The sequence below is a fragment of the Pseudoliparis swirei genome, chromosome 10 (genome assembly GCF_029220125.1).
Source record: "Pseudoliparis swirei isolate HS2019 ecotype Mariana Trench chromosome 10, NWPU_hadal_v1, whole genome shotgun sequence".
Lineage (NCBI taxonomy): Eukaryota > Metazoa > Chordata > Actinopteri > Perciformes > Liparidae > Pseudoliparis > Pseudoliparis swirei.
In genome coordinates this window covers 17,535,316-17,559,294 of record NC_079397.1, presented here as the reverse complement: position 1 = coordinate 17,559,294, position 23,979 = coordinate 17,535,316, and the positions used below count along the sequence as shown (strand labels likewise).

General features: G+C 44.7%; 2 protein-coding genes across 3 annotated transcripts in view; one reads left to right on the top strand and one right to left on the bottom strand.

Moving 5' to 3' along the window:
- Positions 1-1,977: 1,977 nt before the first annotated feature.
- Positions 1,978-15,784, top strand: elk3 (ETS transcription factor ELK3). Of its 2 annotated transcripts, XM_056424655.1 has the most exons (5): positions 1,983-2,141; positions 9,412-9,645; positions 10,497-11,213; positions 12,484-12,606; positions 14,468-15,784. In XM_056424655.1, exons 2-5 carry the CDS (start codon positions 9,439-9,441, stop codon positions 14,591-14,593), a joined length of 1,173 nt encoding a protein of 390 aa, XP_056280630.1. In that variant the 5' UTR covers positions 1,983-2,141; positions 9,412-9,438; the 3' UTR covers positions 14,594-15,784. The 2 variants fall into 2 exon arrangements, with proteins under 2 accessions (XP_056280632.1, XP_056280630.1); XM_056424657.1 differs by lacking the exon at positions 12,484-12,606 and having other exon boundaries at positions 1,978-2,141.
- cdk17 (cyclin dependent kinase 17) overlaps positions 15,740-23,979 on the bottom strand; it is a 33,594-nt gene continuing 25,354 nt past the window's right edge. Inside the window, exons 5-17 of the mRNA XM_056425490.1 lie at positions 23,727-23,852; positions 22,998-23,054; positions 22,801-22,915; positions 22,204-22,298; positions 21,553-21,615; positions 21,095-21,218; positions 20,787-20,907; positions 20,256-20,353; positions 20,045-20,150; positions 19,859-19,901; positions 18,948-19,038; positions 18,791-18,868; positions 15,740-18,633 (exon numbers count right to left, since the gene is read on the bottom strand). Of these exons, the coding sequence (XP_056281465.1) occupies positions 18,593-18,633; positions 18,791-18,868; positions 18,948-19,038; positions 19,859-19,901; positions 20,045-20,150; positions 20,256-20,353; positions 20,787-20,907; positions 21,095-21,218; positions 21,553-21,615; positions 22,204-22,298; positions 22,801-22,915; positions 22,998-23,054; positions 23,727-23,852 (1,158 nt within the window). The 3' untranslated portion in view covers positions 15,740-18,592. The remainder of the gene's footprint in view (positions 18,634-18,790; positions 18,869-18,947; positions 19,039-19,858; positions 19,902-20,044; positions 20,151-20,255; positions 20,354-20,786; positions 20,908-21,094; positions 21,219-21,552; positions 21,616-22,203; positions 22,299-22,800; positions 22,916-22,997; positions 23,055-23,726; positions 23,853-23,979) is intronic.

Below are 23,979 nucleotides of genomic sequence, written 5' to 3'. Positions count from 1 at the left end.
AAAAGTGAGGCAACCAGCTGCAAAGCCTTTTTGAGTTCACTCAACTAAGGGCTAATGTGTTGTGTCAATTTATGATAAGAAGTTCACTCAAAGTGATATCTTAAGTTTGTCAAACGTAACATTACTATTCAGACGTACTTATGTATTTAAATTAACACTACTTAAAATATTGCATTTGATAGTTACATCTACTCATGTACTTAAGTTCAGAACACTTAAAATATTAAATTGGAGAAACTTTAAATTGTGTGTTCTTGTAGATTAAAAACATACATCAACAGCACTTAACATTTTTTGTTGAGAAATGTTTTGTTGAGAACTTACTTTTAACTTAAAATGTTTTGTTGAGAGAACTTACTTTTAACTTAAAATGTTTTGTTACTAAATTTCACTGCCCATTATTTGAGTACACTCAACATTCTTTGCAACGTTGCCTTCATTTAAATTAATTAAAAATGTACACCGTTTTCTTTGGAAAAGTCAACAGTTAAAGAAAACAAACTTCTTCAAACACAAAATGTTTATTAACAATCACTAAACATTTGTTTGCATAACTATATGAATTCCAGGTGTCAACACTTTAACATAGACAGCACAGGGTCAACATCCTTAAAAATCAAAATGGCTTCATAAAGAAAAAAAAAGAAAAAATTCTGTTTTGTGAATCCAAAATCAAGGCCTTGAAACAAGCTTTGGAACATGGTTGTGACACGTGTGTAGCCGTCACGAGTAGGTTCCCCCCCCTAAAGCACCAATAAGCAACAAGTAGCCAGAGGGATATTCGGTAATAAGGTTTATTCCAACAGCAGACTGTGTCTCTGCTCTCCACGCTCCTCTCATCTCCTGTCTGTCCAGCTCCTTTATGGAGACAGACTCAGATAACCAACACAGATCGGCATCAGCTGGACTGATTACCAATCAGACCAGCTGATGACAATCAGACACCGTTCCATGAACCACACCCCCGCTCCACCCACTCTGCAGTATTCCCAGTTCAACTCCTTTCACGTAAGATTCCTCCGGGTCTGTATGCTACACAAAAACAAGCATAGAGACTATAATAAATATTCACTGCCTCTTTTAAATTTTCTTTTTTTCCCTTCCCATTCTGTAACAATACAATTTAAAAGTCAAAAGACATTTTTATGCAGATTTTAAAAACTAAAATATACCACTTTCATACAAGAGTCACCTCCTACACATTAGTATTATAGTATTTCAATCTTCATAGTCTGTTAAATTAAATGAATAAATTGAGCAAAATACAGGGAAACATTTGCTCTCACGGTACAGGCTCCCTTTAATTCAATAAGTGACAAAAACCTGAACTGGAGCAAATCTGCCATTAAACAATGGACAATATCCTTCCAAATCTAATCCATATCTAAATATAATAAACAAACAATGGTATCAAAAACCAATGTATTTTAAACAGGGGCTAAAGAAAATATTTGTATATTATTTTATTATTTAATATATAAGATTAAAGTAGTATATATATGTATTTACATATATATATATGTATTTATATATGTATTTGTATATATATATATATATATATATATATATATATATATATATGTGTGTGTGTGTGTGTTTACTGACATACATGCGCAGTGGCCTTAGTTACCTCAGCAGATGCCCAAACCACTATATTAAGTTTTCTCAACTTAACATTTTAAGTGGATTCCACTCTTTATGAATGAAATTGACATTTTGAGTTAGTTCAACTTTTTTTCAAAGGCATTTGTTGACTCAACTTTAAAAAATGTGTTCGGACAACAAATTTGAAGTTGGGCTTTTTAGAGTGCATGTCAAAAAAGTGTGTTTCTGGGAAATATAAATCTCTCTCTCTCTCACACACACACACGCACACTCTCTCTCCCCCTCTCTCCCTCTCTCTCTCTCTGTGCATGTTTACACAGACGGGAATACTACGCCAGAGGAAGTGCGCCGGTTCTCCGTCTGCGCGTCCCGACTTCCTGCTCCGAGGCAGGGGGGAGAGAGAAGCTGCAGATCCGCTTTCAGACAGCAGCGGCATGGAGCCCCGACGCCACACACACACACCGCTCTGAGACGCGCGCACACTCCTTCACACACGGGCAGAGGAGCAGAGGAGCAGCGCGGCCGTCCACAGCAGGGTAGGCACGCCGTTTACTTCGACTTACAACTCCTTAATGTGCGCGCGCTCGCGCGTAACGGAGAGACAGAAGCGGGATTCTCGTGTTTGATGAAACCCGATCTCAGGTTCACTTGAAACCCACGTCGATGCTGCGCGAGAGGTATGAAACCTGCGCGTAATACACGTTAAAGCGGTGCGTAATAACGCGTTAAAGCCGTGGATTCTCGGCTTTGGCACGGACGCGTGCGTAAAGTTGGCTAAATTTAGTTCGCTACATGTGAACGGGGGAGGAGGGGAAAGAGAAAGGAAGAAAAGAGGTCAGTGTTCCGGCTGCGATGGAAAAATAAATTGGCCGTGGCTCCTTTAAAAGTCTGGTTGTAGACTTTCTGGTTTGTCTGGACTTCGCAGACTAATTGCCACGCGCTTCCGGATTGAAGCTGGCAGCAGAAAACATCTTGAAAATGAGTCACTGCTGCAAAACAAAGAACCATTTGAGTTCCAGCAGAACCCCAACTCCCTCCACACACACACGCACACACACACACACACACGCACACACACACACACATCTTGAGTGTCCAAGTTACGCCGAGGATTTTATCTGTTGAATTCACATTTGAGGAAGAAGGTTCATGCATGGATCAGGTAAAACGTGTTCACTTGCACTCAGAGAGAGAGAGAGAGAGATAAAGTAAGAGAGAGAGACCACAAATCAACATTTCCTCCTTTGTTTCTCTCGTCCAGATTTGAGTGAAACATCAGAGGGTGAAGATCAAACAGTCTAACATGAGGTCATAGATGCATTCTCCATATGTTGTTGTTGAATTGTTGCTCAAAAAAAGAAGCACAGGTGTGTGTGCGTGCGTGTGTGTGTGTGTGTGCGTGCGTGCGTGTGTGTGTGTGTTCCTGGTGGCTCCCAGTGACAGGACGTCCTACCTCCCAGAAAAGGAAGGCCTTTCTCCGGGAAGACGCCCCCTGAAGCTGAATGACAGGAAGTCCTCGTTTAGACAGACAGCAGTTCTTCCATCACATAGCACACACACACACACACACACACACACAGGAAAAAGGAAGCGGGGATATGCGTTTGCGTGTGTGTTCCCGGCGATGGGTCATTGTTCGCAGCACACACACACACACACACACACACACACACTTTCCCCTCTCCGCCGGGTGGCTTCCTGTTCCTGTTTGAGCGACAGCGAGACAGAGGGACGCTGACTGCGTCTTCATGTTGAACTCGTGGTCGGCGATGAAGGCGGGAGAATAACCTTCGCTCCTGGTCCTCGGCACCGATGTTGCTCCGCCGCGGAGGCGGTTGCCATGGTGATTTGAGATGCAACCGCAAACTGTGACATTGTCATGGTTGCAAATTAAATTTGGGTTCTAATGACGTATTTGTCGTGTTTTCGCTTGGCAGTAAGTAGTTCTGTACTTCCTGCAAACTAAGCACCGTGTAAATTGATTGGTTAGAGAGAGGGCGAGAGAGAGAGAGAGAGAGAGAGAGAGAGAGAGAGAGAGAGAGACAGGAAGACGCTCACAGACAGTCGGTGAGATCTTTGCTTGTCTTGGCATAAGGTCACTGACCACATCCTGCTTTATCACCATGGAAACATCCGGAAGTGTGCTCTCTCTCACACACACACACAACATTCACGCCTCCCTAACCCTAATCTAATATGAACCCTAATATGTTTACAGATGGGTTAATTAAAGGGAATAAAACATTACGCGTGAGTCAAAGATGACATATTCTGATGTTTTAATAGGAGAGCCGTTGGAGCTTGTTTACATATTTGTGTTGTTGTTGTTTTGTTTGTGAGGATTCCCAGGGAGAGAAGAGCGGCGGTGGACACGGTCAGCTCGGCTCTGCTTGTGGTTTTCAGAGTTTGCATTAGAGGAAGGAGTGAGGTTTGCATTCGTCATGACGCAACAGCTCCTCCTTCTCCTCCTCCTCCTCCTCCTCGCTAACCACCGTCCCTCCTTTCCTTCCTTCTTTACTTCTTTCAATGTCTTTTGCGGCGTATGGTTCCCGAAACAATCTTAAGGATGTGTGAAATTCTATGTAAATGGAGATTAGTTTGCTGACACAGAAAAGAACACAGGATTTATAATAATAATAATAATAATAATCTATTCAGTTGATTTTGTACAGCCCAATATCACAAATTATGAATTCTCCTCAGAGGGCTTTACAATCTGTACACATAGACATCCCTGACCTTTGACCTCTCACATCGGATCAGGAACAACTCCCAAGAAATAGAAAAAAACCTTTCAGGGGGAAAAAGGGAAGAAACCTTCAGGAGAGAACAGAGGAGGATCAATAGATGTCATGTGACCAGATGAACAATAGATGTCATGTGACCAGATGAACAATAGATGTCATGTGACCAGGTGAACAATAGATGTCATGTGACCAGGTGAACAATAGATGACATGTGACTAGATGAACAATAGATGTCATGTGACCAGGTGAACAATAGATGTCATGTGACCAGGTGAACAATAGATGTCATGTGACTAGATGAACAATAGATGTCATGTGACCAGATGAACAATAGATGTCATGTGACCAGATGAACAATAGATGTCATGTGACCAGGTGAACAATAGATGTCATGTGACCAGATGAACAATAGATGACATGTGACCAGATGAACAATAGATGTCATGTGACCAGGTGAACAATAGATGTCATGTGACCAGGTGAACAATAGATGTCATGTGACTAGATGAACAATAGATGTCATGTGACCAGGTGAACAATAGATGTCATGTGACCAGGTGAACAATAGATGTCATGTGACCAGGTGAACAATAGATGTCATGTGACCAGGTGAACAATAGATGTCATGTGACCAGATGAACAATAGATGTCATGTGACCAGATGATCAATAGATGTCATGTGACCAGGTGAACAATAGATGTCATGTGACCAGATGAACAATAGATGTCATGTGACCAGGTGAACAATAGATGTCATGTGACCAGGTGAACAATAGATGTCATGTGACCAGGTGAACAATAGATGTCATGTGACCAGGTGAACAATAGATGTCATGTGACCAGGTGAACAATAGATGTCATGTGACCAGATGAACAATAGATGTCATGTGACCAGATGAACAATAGATGTCATGTGACCAGGTGAACAATAGATGTCATGTGACCAGGTGAACAATAGATGTCATGTGACCAGGTGAACAATAGATGTCATGTGACCAGGTGAACAATAGATGTCATGTGACCAGGTGAACAATAGATGTCATGTGACCAGGTGAACAACAGATGTCATGTGACCAGGTGAACAATAGATGTCATGTGACCAGGTGAACAATAGATGTCATGTGACCAGATGAACAATAGATGTCATGTGACCAGGTGAACAATAGATGTCATGTGACCAGGTGAACAATAGATGTCATGTGACCAGGTGAACAATAGATGTCATGTGACCAGATGAACAATAGATGTCATGTGACCAGATGAACAATAGATGTCATGTGACTAGATGAACAATAGATGTCATGTGACCAGGTGAACAATAGATGTCATGTGACCAGATGAACAATAGATGTCATGTGACCAGATGAACAATAGATGTCATGTGACCAGGTGAACAATAGATGTCATGTGACCAGATGAACAATAGATGTCATGTGACCAGATGAACAATAGATGTCATGTGACCAGATGAACAATAGATGTCATGTGACCAGGTGAACAATAGATGTCATGTGACCAGATGAACAATAGATGTCATGTGACCAGATGAACAATAGATGTCATGTGACCAGGTGAACAATAGATGTCATGTGACCAGATGAACAATAGATGTCATGTGACCAGATGAACAATAGATGTCATGTGACCAGGTGAACAATAGATGTCATGTGACCAGGTGAACAATAGATGTCATGTGACCAGATGAACAATAGATGTCATGTGACCAGATGAACAATAGATGTCATGTGACCAGATGAACAATAGATGTCATGTGACCAGATGAACAATAGATGTCATGTGACCAGATGAACAATAGATGTCATGTGACCAGATGAACAATAGATGTCATGTGACCAGATGAACAATAGATGTCATGTGACCAGATGAACAATAGATGTCATGTGACCAGATGAACAATAGATGTCATGTGACCAGATGAACAATAGATGTCATGAGACCAGATGAACAATAGATGTCATGTGACCAGATGAACAATAGATGTCATGTGACCAGATGAACAATAGATGTCATGTGACCAGATGAACAATAGATGTCATGTGACCAGATGAACAATAGATGTCATGTGACCAGATGAACAATAGATGTCATGTGACCAGATGAACAATAGATGTCATGTGACCAGATGAACAATAGATGTCATGTGACCAGATGAACAATAGATGTCATGTGACCAGATGAACAATAGATGTCATGTGACCAGATGAACAATAGATGTCATGTGACCAGATGAACAATAGATGTCATGTGACCAGATGAACAATAGATGTCATGTGACCAGATGAACAATAGATGTCATGTGACTAGATGAACAATAGATGTCATGTGACCAGATGAACAATAGATGTCATGTGACCAGATGAACAATAGATGTCATGTGACCAGATGAACAATAGATGTCATGTGACCAGATGAACAATAGATGTCATGTGACCAGATGAACAATAGATGTCATGTGACCAGATGAACAATAGATGTCATGTGACCAGATGAACAATAGATGTCATGTGACCAGATGAACAATAGATGTCATGTGACCAGATGAACAATAGATGTCATGTGACCAGATGAACAATAGATGTCATGTGACCAGATGAACAATAGATGTCATGTGACCAGATGAACAATAGATGTCATGTGACCAGATGAACAATAGATGTCATGTGACCAGATGAACAATAGATGTCATGTGACCAGATGAACAATAGATGTCATGTGACCAGATGAACAATAGATGTCATGTGACCAGATGAACAATAGATGTCATGTGACCAGATGAACAATAGATGTCATGTGACCAGATGAACAATAGATGTCATGTGACCAGATGAACAATAGATGTCATGTGACCAGATGAACAATAGATGTCATGTGACCAGATGAACAATAGATGTCATGTGACCAGGTGAATAGATGTCATGTGACCAGATGAACAATAGATGTCATGTGACCAGATGAACAATAGATGTCATGTGACCAGATGAACAATAGATGTCATGTGACCAGATGAACAATAGATGTCATGTGACCAGATGAACAATAGATGTCATGTGACCAGATGAACAATAGATGTCATGTGACCAGATGAACAATAGATGTCATGTGACCAGATGAACAATAGATGTCATGTGACCAGATGAACAATAGATGTCATGTGACCAGATGAACAATAGATGTCATGTGACCAGATGAACAATAGATGTCATGTGACCAGATGAACAATAGATGTCATGTGACCAGATGAACAATAGATGTCATGTGACCAGATGAACAATAGATGTCATGTGACCAGATGAACAATAGATGTCATGTGACCAGATGAACAATAGATGTCATGTGACCAGATGAACAATAGATGTCATGTGACCAGATGAACAATAGATGTCATGTGACCAGATGAACAATAGATGTCATGTGACCAGATGAACAATAGATGTCATGTGACCAGATGAACAATAGATGTCATGTGACCAGGTGAACAATAGATGTCATGTGACCAGATGAACAATAGATGTCATGTGACCAGATGAACAATAGATGTCATGTGACCAGATGAACAATAGATGTCATGTGACCAGATGAACAATAGATGTCATGTGACCAGATGAACAATAGATGTCATGTGACCAGATGAACAATAGATGTCATGTGACCAGATGAACAATAGATGTCATGTGACCAGATGAACAATAGATGTCATGTGACCAGATGAACAATAGATGTCATGTGACCAGATGAACAATAGATGTCATGTGACCAGGTGAACAATAGATGTCATGTGACCAGGTGAACAATAGATGTCATGTGACCAGATGAACAATAGATGTCATGTGACCAGATGAACAATAGATGTCATGTGACCAGATGAACAATAGATGTCATGTGACCAGATGATCAATAGATGTCATGTGACCAGATGAACAATAGATGTCATGTGACCAGATGAACAATAGATGTCATGAGACCAGATGAACAATAGATGTCATGTGACCAGATGAACAATAGATGTCATGTGACCAGAAGGAATCATTACAGAGTAACAACACATTCAATGAATATGACGGAGTCTATGAAGAGTTGGTAGTCGGCATGGACCAAGATCCAGACCTCTATGATCCAGACCTCTATAATCCAGACCTCCATGATCCAGACCTCTATGATCCAGACCTCCATGATCCAGACCTTTATGATCCAGACCTCTATGACCCAGACCTTTATGATCCAGACCTCTATGACCCAGACCTTTATGATCCAGACCTCTATGATCCAGACCTCTATGACCCAGACCTTTATGATCCAGACCTCTATGATCCAGACCTTTATGACCCAGACCTCCATGATCCAGACCTCTATGACCCAGACCTCCATGATCCAGACCTTTATGATCCAGACCTTTATGATCCAGACCTCTATGATCCAGACCTCTATGATCCAGACCTCTATGACCCAGACCTCTATGATCCAGACCTCTATGACCCAGACCTTTATGACCCAGACCTCTATGACCCAGACCTCCATGATCCAGACCTCTATGACCCAGACCTCCATGATCCAGACCTTTATGATCCAGACCTCCATGATCCAGACCTCTATGACCCAGACCTCTATGATCCAGACCTCTATGACCCAGACCTTTATGACCCAGACCTCTATGATCCAGACCTCTATGACCCAGACCTCCATGATCCAGACCTTTATGATCCAGACCTCCATGATCCAGACCTCTATGACCCAGACCTCTATGATCCAGACCTCCATGATCCAGACCTCTATGATCCAGACCTCTATGACCCAGACCTCTATGATCCAGACCTCTATGATCCAGACCTCTATGATCCAGACCTCTATGATCCAGACCTCCATGATCCAGACCTCTATGACCCAGACCTCTATGACCCAGACCTCTATGATCCAGACCTTTATGATCCAGACCTCTATGACCCAGACCTCTATGATCCAGACCTCCATGACTCATGAATATGTCCCCGTAGCCCTCCATCTTGTTCTCGTTGGCGACCCTCTCCTCGTTTCTCGTCCGCAGATCGCCCGTGTCTCCGGCGTCGTCGTCATGGAGAGTTCCATCACGCTCTGGCAGTTCCTGCTGCAGCTGCTGATCGACCAGAGCCACAAGCACCTCATCTGCTGGACGTCCAACGACGGCGAGTTCAAGCTGCTGAAGTCGGAGGACGTGGCGAAGCTGTGGGGTCTCCGCAAGAACAAGACCAACATGAACTACGACAAGCTGAGCAGAGCCCTGCGCTACTACTACGACAAGGTGGGCCAGAGGCCAGAGAGGCCCCCGGGCAAAGGTCATGGGTCACCCGGACAAGCTGGTGTATCTCTTACTTTTATTTATCAAATTAATTACAAAATGATTATAACATTTAGTCAAGGCATTGACAAGGTTAGACATGATTTTTATTGTAAATATTAATGTTGTTCAATCTGTACACATAGACATCCCTCGGTCTAGGAAAAACTCCCAAGGTAAAGCAAAGAGCGTGAGAATAGAGTAGCTTCTCTGAAATGTGAAAGACAAAAGAGAGAGAGAGAGAGAGATACACTAGCTTTCAAAAGTTATGGGTCACCCAGATAATTTGGTGTTTTCCACAAAAACTCACTTTTATTTCTCAAATTAATTCTAAAATGAATATAAAATAGTCAAGACATTGAAGAAGTTATAAATAATGATTTTTATTGTAAATATTAATGTTCTTCTTGTGGCTCAAAGGAAGGCCAGTTTTAGAGCTTCTCTCACCAGCATAACTGTTTTCAGCTGCGCTCACATAAAAATGGTTTAAAGGGTTTTCTACCCCTCCGCTGGTCTTCTAAGGCGATAACACAATGTACCATTAGAACACTGGAGATGGGCCTCTACACACCTCTGTAGAGACTTCATTAACACCAGAGAATAGTCATCTACACATTAACTATGTAGAGTGTTTATGATTCATTTAATGTTATCTTCATGGATAAAAAAGTGCTTTTCTTAGAAAAATAAGGACATTTCTAAGTGACTCCAAACTTGTGAATGTTAGTGAACGTCCGCCATGAAACTCGATTGACATCAACACACCAACAGGTAAATAAAGGCCGGAGGAGAATAAAATCTCGTTTCCTCTGCAGAACATCATCAAGAAGGTGATCGGCCAGAAGTTCGTCTACAAGTTTGTGTCGTTCCCCGAGATTCTGAAGATGGACCCCGCGGCGGTGGAGTCGGGCCGCGGCTGCGAGGCGAGCGGGGGCGGGGCTTCAGAGCCCGAGGCCGACGACGAGGACGGGAGGAACCGGTACCTCCACTCCGGCCTGTACTCGTCCTTCGGCGCCCCGCGGCGCCCCGTGGAGCCGCACCGGCCCGTCAAGACGGAGCCCCGATCCGATCGCCACGGCGACGGCTCCTCCGTCATCCGATTCGTGACCCACGGCGGCCACTCCTCCCTGCCGCCCACCCCGCCCCCGTCCTCGGCCGAGACCTCCCATTCCTCCCGACCGTCTCCGGGGCCGGCCCGCTCTTCTTCTGCTTCCTCCTGCTCCTCCACTCCGCCGCCAAGCCCCGCCCACGCACTGTGGAGAGGGCGGGGCCAGAGCGCAGAGACTCACGAGTTGGAGCAGAGCGCCCAGCCGCTGAATCTCTCGTCCGGCCAGAGGGAGCGAGAGAGGTCTCAGGCGGCGCCGGAGGCCAGGAGGTTTGCCAACTGCGGGCTTTTGAAAAGCAGGAAGCCCAAAGGTTTGGAGATCTCCGCCTCCTCGCTGCTCCTGACGGGAAGCGACCTCGTCTCCATCGCCCTCAACAGCCCGGCGCTGCCTTCGGGCTCCCTGACCCCCGCCTTCCTCACCACACAGGTACAACACATCTGCACACGCACAGCCCTTCTGTCAACACCGGTGGCTTTAGGTGAGGAAAAAGGAGAAGGAAAAGACCGGTCGACGGGGAGGGGATGAAAAGAGGGGAGCGGAAAGAAGGGAGGAGGCCCGGGGGGGGGGTCATAAGTGAAGCCATGTGTTTGTGAAGATCCTGATTCCCTGGCAGCAGCAAACTGACCAGACCCGCCGCTTACAGTCAGGCGAGGTTTCCAGAGCGACGATACGCCGCCGAGCGGTCGGCACGAAGAGGATGGAATGTTAAAGTGAGAGCAGAGAACACCTGAGCTCAGTCGGGATCCACAACCCACGATCCACTTTCCACTGGACAGGTGTGGTTCCGTCTCTAGGTCCTACCTTCTGAAAGTCCTTGGTGGTTTCCGGTGGTTTCTGGTCTTTTCGGGGGCGTAAACCGCCGCGTTGCGAGTGAAGCCGTCGTGAGCTCGTCGTGGCAAAAGCAAAGCGTGAGCCGGTCCGGGCCGAGCGGCGTAGAGGAGCTGAACGCCATCAAGGCTTCAGGCATGTTTCACATCAGCAGAAGAACGAGCCGTCGAACTGAAGGAAACTTGAGAGACGAAGATGAGCGTCAGTCATCTGCCTTCGAGGCGGCTTCCGGCAATGAAAAGCAGATTTGGGGAAATATTTGTCAGCTCATTTGATGGAGATGCTTTTTATTAGAAAGCCGATAGACAGATGGCAGGAAATAAAGGGAAGAAGAGACGATCGACGCCACCGGGGATCTTTTTTTTTTAAAGAAAGATTGACTGGACTGTGGGGCGAATCAAAAAAGAAAAAGGCAATTTTCATCATTGCTAAAAAAAATTGAAGTTTTAAACAAATTTGCATAACATAAAAAGCTCAGTGGGAGAACTGCTCCTTCACAATGAGGAAGGCACTGCAGTTCCCAAACTGTAGTTCCCAAACTGTAGTTCCCGAACTGCTGTTCCCGAACATTAGTTCCCGAACTGCTGTTCCCGGACTGCAGTTCCCGAACTGCAGTTCCTGGACTCGTGGGTAGAACCGTCCGATGTTCCTGCGGCAGAAACAGAAGGAAGACGAGAATAAAACCGACGTCATGCTTCTTGAGTGGCGCTTCCTGACCCCAAAGGAGTCGAGTCGCTCTCTGGGTGAGACCGACCGACACGACGACTCCACCGCGGAGCGCCGGCAGCTCTCCGGGAACACGGCCAGAGAACACAGCAACTTTTCCATCCATCGGATTCATCCTCCGTTTCCCTCTTTGTCAACGTAGACTCCGTCTGGTCTGCTGCTCACTCCCAGTCCTCTACTCTCCAATATCCATTTCTGGTCCAGCCTGAGTCCGGTGGGACCTCTCAGCCCTGCACAACTGCAGAGCCACGCCCCCCTCTTTCAGGTAACACACACACACACACATTCAGCAGAGCTGTGTGTGTGTGGAGGAACTCGAGAGAGAGAGAGCGGCTCGTCGTCCGAACAAACAAATGGCCGCTCGCTGTGTCATACGGGACGCGACAACCACACTTAGTAGCGTCCGGTGGCTAATGCTAGCTCACATTAGCAAGTCTTGTAACACACAAAAACAGAAAACACAGAAAATGTAATAAACACAGACTGCTGTACAAATAAGAGGAAAATGACAGTTATTTGCCCCTCTAATGCTGTAAAACAGTTTATTTGTAATTAATCATTACGAAAAAAAATCAGTTCTGTAAAAACAAAAAAAACAAAGAGCTTTTCATTTCAGGGTTCTTACACATTTTGACCAATGGATTTCCATGAATTTTCCATGACTTTAAACCAAATTTCCATGACCAAACTGAAATCTCGGTATAAACAAGAACAATTTAGATTTGTTTGCGTATTGAGAGCGAATGCCGGTGTATTTCCATGAATTTTCCAGGACTTTTTTTGGACTTTAAACCAAATTTCCATGACCAATCTCGGTTTATACATGAAACAGTGAGAACATTTAGTATTTAAACAACGTGAATTCCAAAGTATACAGTATACATTAAATAAAAACATGACCAGCGAACTTTCCAGTTAAGGTGCGTTCACTTGCAACGCGGAAAACAATAATAATTGCGCTGCCAGTAAGAGAGTGTATGCCGGCTTTCTAAAACATATTTATTGTTTCAAACTCGGCGTAAATGAACATGTGAATAAAACACATTTCCATGACTTTTCCAAAACCTTTTGTGATTTAAGTTTTATTTCCAGGACTTTTCCAGGCCTGGAAATGGACATTTTTAAATTCCATGACTTTTCCAGGTTTTCCATGACCGTACGAACCCCGTTTGCTGTATTTACAACAAACCCTCATAAGTGCAGGATCTTTACCGCGTCCGTTGTTTTCACACAGTTGTGTGTGTGTGTGTGTGTGTGTGTGCCAGGGTTTCAAAATAAGCCACAGATGTTTCCGTTCTGACTCGGACCAGAAGAGGGGGCAACTTCCTGTTAGTCGAGGGGAGCGGGAAAGGGCCGGTGGGTCAGGAGCCCCTCCCCCCCCCACTGTGAACAAGCCGTCAAGCATCTAATAAGCGGAGATTTAGTCCTCACGACGGGGGGATGGTCCTCACAAGGCTGGTGGACAACTAGGTCCCCACGAGGTCCTATAAACAAGAGCAGGCTCGCTCCCTGGCATGCGGCAGCAGTCACACTAAAGAGCCGTTGAACATAAATCAATAAATCATGTGCGTCACACGGTTTGTTGCCACATTCAACCACGTCAGACAACATACGTTTTCCTCATTTTTCTGATATTACGCAAGCATTGACTAACTTTAACATCACCGTCATGGACACGTCAGCATCATGGAGGTGACACATGACTGTAAAGACTATTATGTCGATATTCTAGTAATGATCAATAAATCAATCAATAATAATAAAATAACTCATTTGTAATCAGTATAAAGACACACTAATTATCTTTAAAACCGCAATGTTGGGTTTCAAAATGTCTGACTTTAGTTACATATAATAATAATAGTAATATCATCAAATCTGATGCAATTTTCTACTTTTTACACAGATAACCGTATACCATCAGAATTAATTAAAGGATTATATAATCACTTAACTAATTCCCCACAATATGAACAGTAAATACCAAAAGTTTCACTTTGTTAACGTGTTATAAGTATGTCGTAACTTACCCGTGAGTGTTCCTCGCGTGCCGCCTCATCTATCATCTGATCGGCCTTCATCGTTATAAGATGATGAAGATATGACTCGTCTTCTCCCCCCTGCAGTTCCCCACGCTGCTGAACGGACCCCTCCCGGTGCCTCTGCACAGCGCGGACGCCCCCGCCCGCCTGCTGCTCTCCTCCAGCTCACACAAGTGCCGAGCGGATCCGCCTCCAGGCTCTCGGCGGTGAGCCGCGCGGGAGTCGGACTTCGTGTTCCTTTGCATTTCTCACACGAGGAAACGGGAGGTTCCGGCCGCTCCAGACGTTTCTTAGCGTGCGACTCCTCGTGTTCCTCACGCGGCGTTCGCTGCTTCTCTTCAGGCAAAACCCAAAAATATATAGAAATTTGCCGGAGGTCAGACCTCGTTACGTTTCTCATCTCATTTTAATCTCTCGTGTCATTTTTTCACTCGTTTTGAACTCCAGAGTTACCGTTTGTAATGTCGTGAATGTTACCCCCCCCCCCACACACACACAACTCTAATATAGAGTAGAAAGACATATTGGCTTTCCTGCAGAGAAGATTGGATACCACTCTTGATGCGAAGCTACAGCCAGACGACAGTTAGCTTAGCTTAGCGTAAAGCCTGCAGACGTGAGAAAAACGGGACAAAAATACTGACTAGCGGCTAAAAGCTAACTAGCTAACACATTAGCCGTGCGGAAAGGACAACGCATAACGTATGGGGGCCTGAAGGTGAACAAACCGTTCCGTAAAACCCCAATGTGTCGTGCCTCTGTGATCTGTATTAAACACACACCTGTATGTTCACAGCGGGCCTCACAGGTCGGACGCTGCCTCTGAACTCTGAGTAGTTTCAATCCGGTCGCTACGCTACATTTAGCTGGCGAGCCGTCATCAAGCTTCTCATTTTCACCCGTGACCAGTTTGGGATGTTCCAAGTCGACCAATAGCGTCGTCTCTTTCCTCAACCTTTCTGGGGGTGAGAGTTCAAGGAGTGAGACGGAGCATCAGGATCATTTTCACATTTCAGTTAACGTGATAAAAGACGTCGATGTGCATCGCTCACCGACTCCGAGCGCCACGCGGTCCGGCTCTCCTTTGGTCTTCTGCTTTGACGCCGTGAACCTGTTTTTATCTGTTTGTGTCACGCTTTCCTTTTCAAATGCACTGTACTTTTTTTTTTTTAAACCATGTACCAGCTGTGCCTTCAATATTGTAAGACTTGTGTAAATGTATTACGCTTTTTAAAAAAAAATTTAAACCAGGTTTTAATAGATATTCCAGGTCAAAATTGCACAAAAGCTTTTATTTTGTAAAAATGGCTCCTGGTTATTTAAAAAAAAAGAAATTTAATGGAAATGTATTCTCAGTGATTTTATACTGTTTTTATTTGTGGAATAAAATGAGAACAGCGACGCAGCATTGAGACGACACGCACACGCCGTGGAGGAAACAGTTAGATTTACTTTGTTTTTTTCAAGATGGTTATGAGAAATAAATAGTTCCATTAAAAAGACACACACACACACCAGCTGTTCGCCGGCGGCCCTGTGTTTCATTGGAGATGGGATTCACACACACAGCAGGCCTTCCATGCATCAGGCGCTCGCTTTGTTCACATAAATTCGGGTCATTCACACATTTGGAAAAAAAAAAAGTTTTACAGTTTTACAATAATAAACATTTAGCGGTTGCAGAAATCTCCTTCATGTAAAAACAAAACAAAGAAGCAAACTTCCATTAGCGACACAGTTTGCATTTCACGGTGGAATAATCCTGCATTCTTACCGTTGATCACAGCAACACGCCGAAAAATGACTCGCACCACGTGAAATATGGAGAACTCATTGGGCCACAAGGACGTCCACCATTAACATAATGACTTCCCCCCCGCTGTGAATACAACAATCGTCACATTATTCAAAATGTAAACAGTTTCTTCCGTTTCTATTGTGAAATGATGAGCTCACGCGACATAATTATAGAGAAGGAATGTCTGTTTGAACTCGTGGAGGGACGTTCACAGGATTATAACACTTAGCTGCAAACTGTGGTCAAGTTAATGTTTATTACATTAATTCTCTCAGCTATTAATGAGCATTAGTTGTGCTTCTGGCACTTGTCTAGCACCTCGGGGTCGCTCCGATCCTTTAAATCTCAGTGGACATGTGAACTCTTCACGTGGATGAGGAACGACCCCCTCAGACCTTCTCCTGCATGCTCAGCCTCGATGTTCTTTGCTTCCTCGGTGTGATTCACTGCCGAGTGGAGAGCATCGCTCTCTGGGCCTCTTCCGTGATGGATTTCTGCCCACCGCATTATTTTTTGTGGCCCCCTGACGGCTTGATAGACACACGATCGCCTTTTCTTTAAAGAAAAATGTCCCGTGCTTTTATTTTGAAGGTTTCAAATTAAATGGATTTATGTTATAATATTAGAGACATTTTCTTATGTACAATATTTCTACACTCAAATAAACAATAATCGAATGCAGCGGGAGTTATTTAACAATAGTTTACACAGTGTTACCGTTACACTGGCCCTTTAAGAGGAAGCCGGGATGCCGATGTGGCGCCCGGTGAACAGGAGTTTAACCTGCTTTTAAGGAATAGTTTGACACTTTGTGAAATGGGTCCATTGGGTGAGTCAGCCAAGAAGACCACCACTCAGGTTAGCATAACAGTTAGATTATCTCTCTCTCTCTCTCAAAAATGCTAGCGAGCAGTGGGTTTGACGCGCAACGTGAAAAAAAAAAAAACATTTTGCTTTTTAAGGCGCCCCCCCCCCCCCAAAAAAAAGAAAACATGCCACAATGACGGCGTTGTTCCCCGAGGCGAGGTCAGAGGTCACAGAGGACACATCTTAATGCTGCTAGATTAACCCCCAGATTCCCAAAGAAAACACCCCGCAGTGCAAGTCAAACACAGAGCGTCTGCAGAGCGTCTCAGAGCGGGGAGCGAAGCTGCTTCTTTTTAAAGCAGGTTTTCTTTTTTAGGGAAGGCTCGCTGGCTTCCTGTGGGACGTCACATGACTTCCTGTTCGGCTCCAGTCGTCCGCTCTGAGCTCGTACTCACAAACCATTTGCCCCCCCCCCCTTAAGTTTTGGTCAGGTTGTGAAGCTAAACGGTCCGAAAGAACCAAAGGAACCAGAGGAACCAAAGGAACCAAAGAATCAGAGGAACCAGAGGAACCTCCCCCCGCCCCCTCGCGCCCCAGTCTTTCTAAAAACCTGGAAATGTTGTGGAGTTCAGTCACGGAAGCTCGAAGAAAAACAAAAACTCCAAATATATATATATCTATAGATATATAAACTGAAGCTTTTCGGTCCCCGAGCACGTCAACGACGACATCAACAACAACAACAACAACGTGGATCACAGCGTCGACATCAGTGGGATTCGAACTCGAAGGAAGCCGGAGAATCGTCGTCGGGAGTAAAAACAAAAGTAACCGCTCCGACTGCTCGACTGTGCGTGGCGTCTGGAGTTCACATCTTTATACACACACGCACACGCACACACACACACACACACACGGTGTGTTAAATACAGACAGTAGTAGTTTAGCAGCAACAAACTCAACCTCAGCCCCCCAATAAATAAACAGTCTCCAAATCGATCCGACCCGGAGTCACATGCTCAGAGGGTGTGTGTGTGCGTGGTGATGTGTGTGTGTGTGTGTGTTCATGTGTGTGTGCGTGTTGATGTGTGATGTGTGTGTCTTCATGTGTGTGTGCGTGTTGATGTGTGTGTGTGTGTTGATGTGTGTGTGTGTGTTGATGTGTGTGCGTGGTGATGTGTGCGTGATGTGTGTGTGTGTGTGTGTTCATGTGTGTGTGCGTGTTGATGCGTGTGTTCATGTGTGTGTGCGTGTTGATGTGTGATGTGTGTGTGTTCATGTGTGTGTGCGTGTTGATGTGTGTTCATGTGTGTGTGCGTGTTGATGTGTGATGTGTGTGTGTTCATGTGTGTGTGCGTGTTGATGTGTGTGTTCATGTGTGTGTGCGTGTTGATGTGTGATGTGTGTGTGTTCATGTGTGTGTGCGTGTGTGTGTGTTCATGTGTGTGTGTGTGTGTGTGTTCATGTGTGTGTGCGTGTTGATGCGTGTGTGTGTGTGTTCATGTGTGTGTGCGTGCTGATGTGTGCGTAGGTACGAGGGGGGGGGGCTCATGCGAGAGAGGTTGGTGGGAAGGGATGATGAAGTCCGTCCTCTTCATCAGACCTTAGAAGAGCATGCTCTGCCTCCTGTTGATCTTGCCGTTACCTGGAGAGAGAGAAAGGAAACGACTCGAAGAATACAATACCCATAATGCATCTGCTGTACATTGTTAATGCGATACGGACCCGGATCATGTTAAGTAAGAAAGGGTTGCCTATGATGCAACACGGTTGAATGCTGAAGCACGTGGTTCCCCACCCACCTGACTCTGTGTACGAGGGGTTCCTGTAACCAGGGTCCCTCTGCAGCTGCACCTCCTTTAATGTGAATATTGAGACATCTGCAACACAGAGGGGGGGGCTTCAGTCGACAGGGAAGAAGACAGGAAGTGCAAAAAGAAGGAACCGACAAACACTCACTCTCAGGAAGGGCGTGAATTTTCATCCCGAGCTGCCGGAAGTGGGAATGTTTCATTGCCTCTTCGCCTGAAATCCTCTTCTTGGATTCGTACTGCGGAGACAGAAACATCCAACACCCTGTGACTTGAGCACATTGAGCTGTGGCCGATGAACGAGGGATGATGAAGGAGTGATGATAAACGAGTGATGATGAACGAGGGATGATGAACGAGTGATGACGAACGAGTGAAAGAGGAACCCAGAGGAATGGGTTCAGTAAACACTGATGGTGCTGTTCCCCCTGCTGTCTACAGCTGGTACTGAAGGAATTCATTCCACAAATAAATTCAGGTAAAAAGAGAGAGGGGGGGGGGAGGGAGGAGAGGGAGAGAGAGAGAGGGAGGGAGGGAGGGAGAGAAGAGAGAGAGAGGGAGGATGATAACATGAAAAGGTGGTGCCGTTATCTCGCGATCATGTATTTGCTTTTTCTTGTTAAGTGACCCAAAGTTCACCTGCAGGTCATGTGATGCAGGTCATGTGATGCAGGTCATGTGACATGATGACAGATGTTGCTGTTTAGTCAACAATGAACATTAATGTTCTTTAAGACCAAATCAAGCAATCTGAAGTTTCGTGCAGAAAATCAACAACAATACATAATAATTATAATAACGTGCTTATGTTGATCTTTACGAATAACAAAGTTAGTTCCATATTCTGAGAAACAGAAAGCAAACTGTGTGTTTATAAGTTATAAGTAGTAACATCGGAGAAACCAGCAAGAGCCGGCGAGATTTAAAATAGCTCCATGAGCGGCTGAAGACAGCAACACAACTGACACCCTTTAGGCCAGAAGGGGTGTGAAAAAGAGCGAGACAAATCAGTTTGGAGTGCACTGCATTCTGGGTATTGTGCAGGAAGCTGAGACTCACTCTGAGGAACGCCAGCAGCAGCTCGATGCCGTCGCCGTCCAGCCTGGAGGAGACAAAGAGGAGGAGCGGCGGGTCACTGTCTGTGAAACGCTCCACAGGATATCCTCCACACACACACACACACATTAAATCCACTGTTGTTATATACATGCGAAGGGGGCGGGGCTTGGATGCAGACCCCGGTACCTGGGGGCGTGGTTGATTAGCGGCTGCGGCTTGTATTTGGGGAACTTGTAGGATTTGAACTCTTCGATGGAGGCGATGCCCGGCCAGTTGTCCTCCGTCGGCGTGCCTGCGGTCAGAGAGCCACAGCCAATCAGACGCGGTGTAGCCGGTGAAGGTCAAACATGTGCCGGGAGACCTTTGGGGGTCGTCCGGCCCGGCGGGACCGACTCACCCAGCAGCCGGAAGATGAGGTGGAGCTCGTCCTCCACGGTGGAGCCGGGGAACAGCGGCCGACCCGCGGCCATCTCGTAGAATATGCAGCCGACGCCCCTAAAAAGAGACGCGGGATGATGTCATGATGTCAGGGTGACGCGGTGTCAGGGTGACGCGCCCTGACAACTAACTCTGCAGAAACACGTTGTTGTTTTGTTACTTTTATTTAACAAGTTCCCCTCTCTAAAAGAGAAAGCACCCCTCTCTTATAGAGACAGCCCTCTCTTAAAGAGACAGCTCCTCTCTTAAAGAGACAGTGCTCCTCTCTTAAAGAGACAGCGCCTCTGCTCCTCTCTTAAAGAGACAGCGCCCCTCTCTTAAAGAGACAGAGCCCCTCTCTTAAAGAGGTGATCAACACTCTCACACATAGGAACAACACATGAATGAACCGTAAACACACATTCAAAGTAAATTAAAGGAAATGGAGACAGTTGTATAAAATCAGTACGATATAGGACATAACGTATTTCAGGGTGCTCCACATTTGTACCACATGTCGATCTGCGTCGAGTACTCGGAGGATCCCAGTAGAACATCGGGGGGCCGGTACCAAAGAGTCACCACCTCGTTGGAGTAGGTTTTAGTGGGGACGGACTTGGCCCTCGCCAACCCTGTCAGCCCACAGAAGACAGAGACAGGTTGTTTAAGAGAGAAGCAGAGCAGGACTGGAAACTATCACATCCATTCTCAGATACTTTTTAAAGCCTAAATTAAAAAATGTACTGCAAGGACAACAGGAGCAGCAGCTGTTTCCTTCACTGCGGTGAAGGAAACAGCTGCTGCTCTACGCCCGCTTACCGAAATCAGCCAGTTTGAGTTCTCCCTTCTCATTGATGAGCAGGTTCTGGGGCTTCAGGTCCCTGTGGAGAACTTTCCTCTTATGACAATACGACAGCCCTCGCAAAATCTGGTACAGGAAGACCTGGAGGGACGTGTGGAAACATGGGATGTGAAACCCTTTGGTGGGTCGCTGCAGGGTTTGAGATGTACTGAATCGTGTGGTTCAGGGTCCATGAGGAACACATACATAGATTATTGGTAGATATTTAATGATCTATCTGACTAAAAAGAGAATTAAGAAAAACAACTGATGATTAAAATGTCTTATTACATGCAAAAGCTGCGTTCCACACATCAAACACTTTTTCAAACGTTTTTGTGAAAGGGCCATTACTGCAACACGGGTCCAGCCCCATAGAAGAAGAGGAAACTAAAGTAAATCTAAAAAGAGACATACAAAAGATCAGTACTCTCACCTTCACGTTGTGCATGCTCATTATGTTTCCACAGTCATCCATGTACTGCTTCAGGTCCTTGTCCTACAGGGGGAAATGACATCATCAAGGTGATCCGATGACACCCAGAGATCTCTTTCCACACATATTTCACCTCAATCTTCTATTTCACACACACCCTGTTGACGCATTAACGTCTTCCTCATAAAGCATTAATCCGTAATCCGCCCTCTTCCTGTTTTGCTAGAGAAATATTTGACATTTTGTGGTTCCTGAACATAAAATCATGAAGACAACCTGATATCGGTGTTTCATAATTTAGCATAACACGATGGCCTCTGAATGAATCAGCATTTTAGACTCGTATGTGCCTTGAGTCCATCAATCTGGACTCATTATAAATGTAGAAAGGAATAAATTCCTCAGTTTGGGCTGCAAATTCTGTTAGGAGATGATGCGGTCTGCGGCGGGCCTTCGTGAGTTGTAAGACACTTGTGTGCAATGCATCCTGGGATGTGTAGGCACTAGTCCGCGAGCAGGAGGTCAATGTAGCCCACACTGCAGAACTTATTGCTCCAACAGACTACATATACCATCTAAACCGACGTCCACATACTGGTGTAAGATGAGTTCAGTGATGTTGAGGGATACCTACATAAGTTAAAGTCTTACCAGATACTCAAAGACGAGCGTGAGGCTCTTGTCGGTGTGGATGATGTCGTGAAGCGTCACGATGTTGGCGTGTTTGAGGTCCTTCAGTAACGAAACTACAGGCAGAGACAAAGACAGAACAAATGCTCCACGACTCCAATTATAAAATTATTTCATGGACAAATGTTAATATATGTATATATATATATATATATAAATAAATATACATAAATAAATAAATATCTAAATAAATAAATCAAAATATGTATAAATAAATCAAAATAAATAAATATATATAAATAAATAGATATATAAATACATATATATATATCAATAAATAAATATGTACAAATATATAAAAATAAACAAACATATAAATAAACAAATATATATATATATCAATATAGATATATAAATAAATATATATACAATATATATACATATATAAGTAAATATATAAATAAATATGTATATATAAATAAATAAGTATACATATGTAGGAAAAACAAAAATATATATATAGAACAATTTAAAAATAATGATATATATATATATTGTATATTTACATGAGTTTTGTGTGTGAAAGGAATGAAATGAAGGAGACAAAGGGTGACCTACCTTCTCTGATGGCGGTGCATGGCGCTCCCTCCTCGTGCTCCAGCCGGATCTCCTTCAGTGCCACCAGGTTGTCAGTCAGCTTGCTGCGCCCTTTAAATACTGTGGCGTAGGTTCCCTGAACGCAACACGACAACGTTAGCTGTGAAACACATTTCCTTCTACCAAAAGTGGCCGACGGGATTTGAGGCATCCCTCACCTCTCCCAGTTTGTCCAGCTTGATGTACGTCTCCAACTTGCCAAAACCAATCTCAGACTGAGGAAGAGACAGAAGTCTAAAGTCACTTCAGGCACAGATTCAGACACGTTAAAGTCATACGTGCTTTCAATGTGTGGTTGAACTGGTCCTGCAACCCCAGAATAAAGCTTGTTTCTTTACTCCGGATACATCTTCATCACAACTCTAAACACAACATTTCTTACTTGACCCTCTATAAATAATCAAAGGAGCGTCAACAACAACTTCCAAAGCTCCGGCGTCATGTGAACGATGTCGCCGACGACAACAAGAGTTGCGTAATTACAGCCGAGTGAGATGATGTAATGGAGGCGGCAGGCGAGCGCTCGAGACTCCCGAATTACTCCATCCCGGTCTCACAAGCGGGCCGGTTGCCATAGCAACTTGCACAGATGGAATGAATAAAACACACACACAGAGACAGAGAGAGAGAGACAGAGCGAGAGGGAGAGAGACAGAGAGAGAGAGAGAGAGAGAGACAGAGAGAGAGAGAGAGAGAGAGAGAGAGAGGGAGAGAGACAGAGACAGAGACAGAGAGACAGAGCGAGAGAGACAGAGGGAGAGAGACAGAGAGAGAGAGACAGAGAGACAGAGCGAGAGGGAGAGAGACAGAGAGAGAGAGGGAGAGAGAGAGAGAGAGAGAGAGAGAGAGAGAGAGAGAGAGAGAGAGAGAGAGAGAGAGGGACTGACCAGTGAAGCTCGGCGAGAGCGCCGGCTGAGCGGCAGGTCGAACTGCGGGCTGCTGAGCTGCATCTTCTCCAGGTAGCCGTCGGGGATCCGGATGTCGGCCGGCAGCGACAGGCGCTTGTTGAGGTCCTGAAACACACGCGCAAAAACACATTTACAACAGGGTTCAGAACTGCGAGCCGGGGGCGTCTGAGGCCAGGCGTCGTGCACCTCCGTGAGAGAAGGAGGAGCCGCATGACAGAGCGGTTATTAGCTA

Coding starts and splice junctions, on each gene's coding strand:
- elk3 (XM_056424655.1), top strand. CDS start 9,439: ATGGAGAGTTCCATCACGCTCTGGCAGTTCCTGCTGCAGCTGCTGATC. Junction 11,214..12,483: donor CCGCCTTCCTCACCACACAG/GTACAACACATC, acceptor TTGTCAACGTAG/ACTCCGTCTGGTCTGCTGCT. Junction 12,607..14,467: donor GCCACGCCCCCCTCTTTCAG/GTAACACACACA, acceptor TCCCCCCTGCAG/TTCCCCACGCTGCTGAACGG.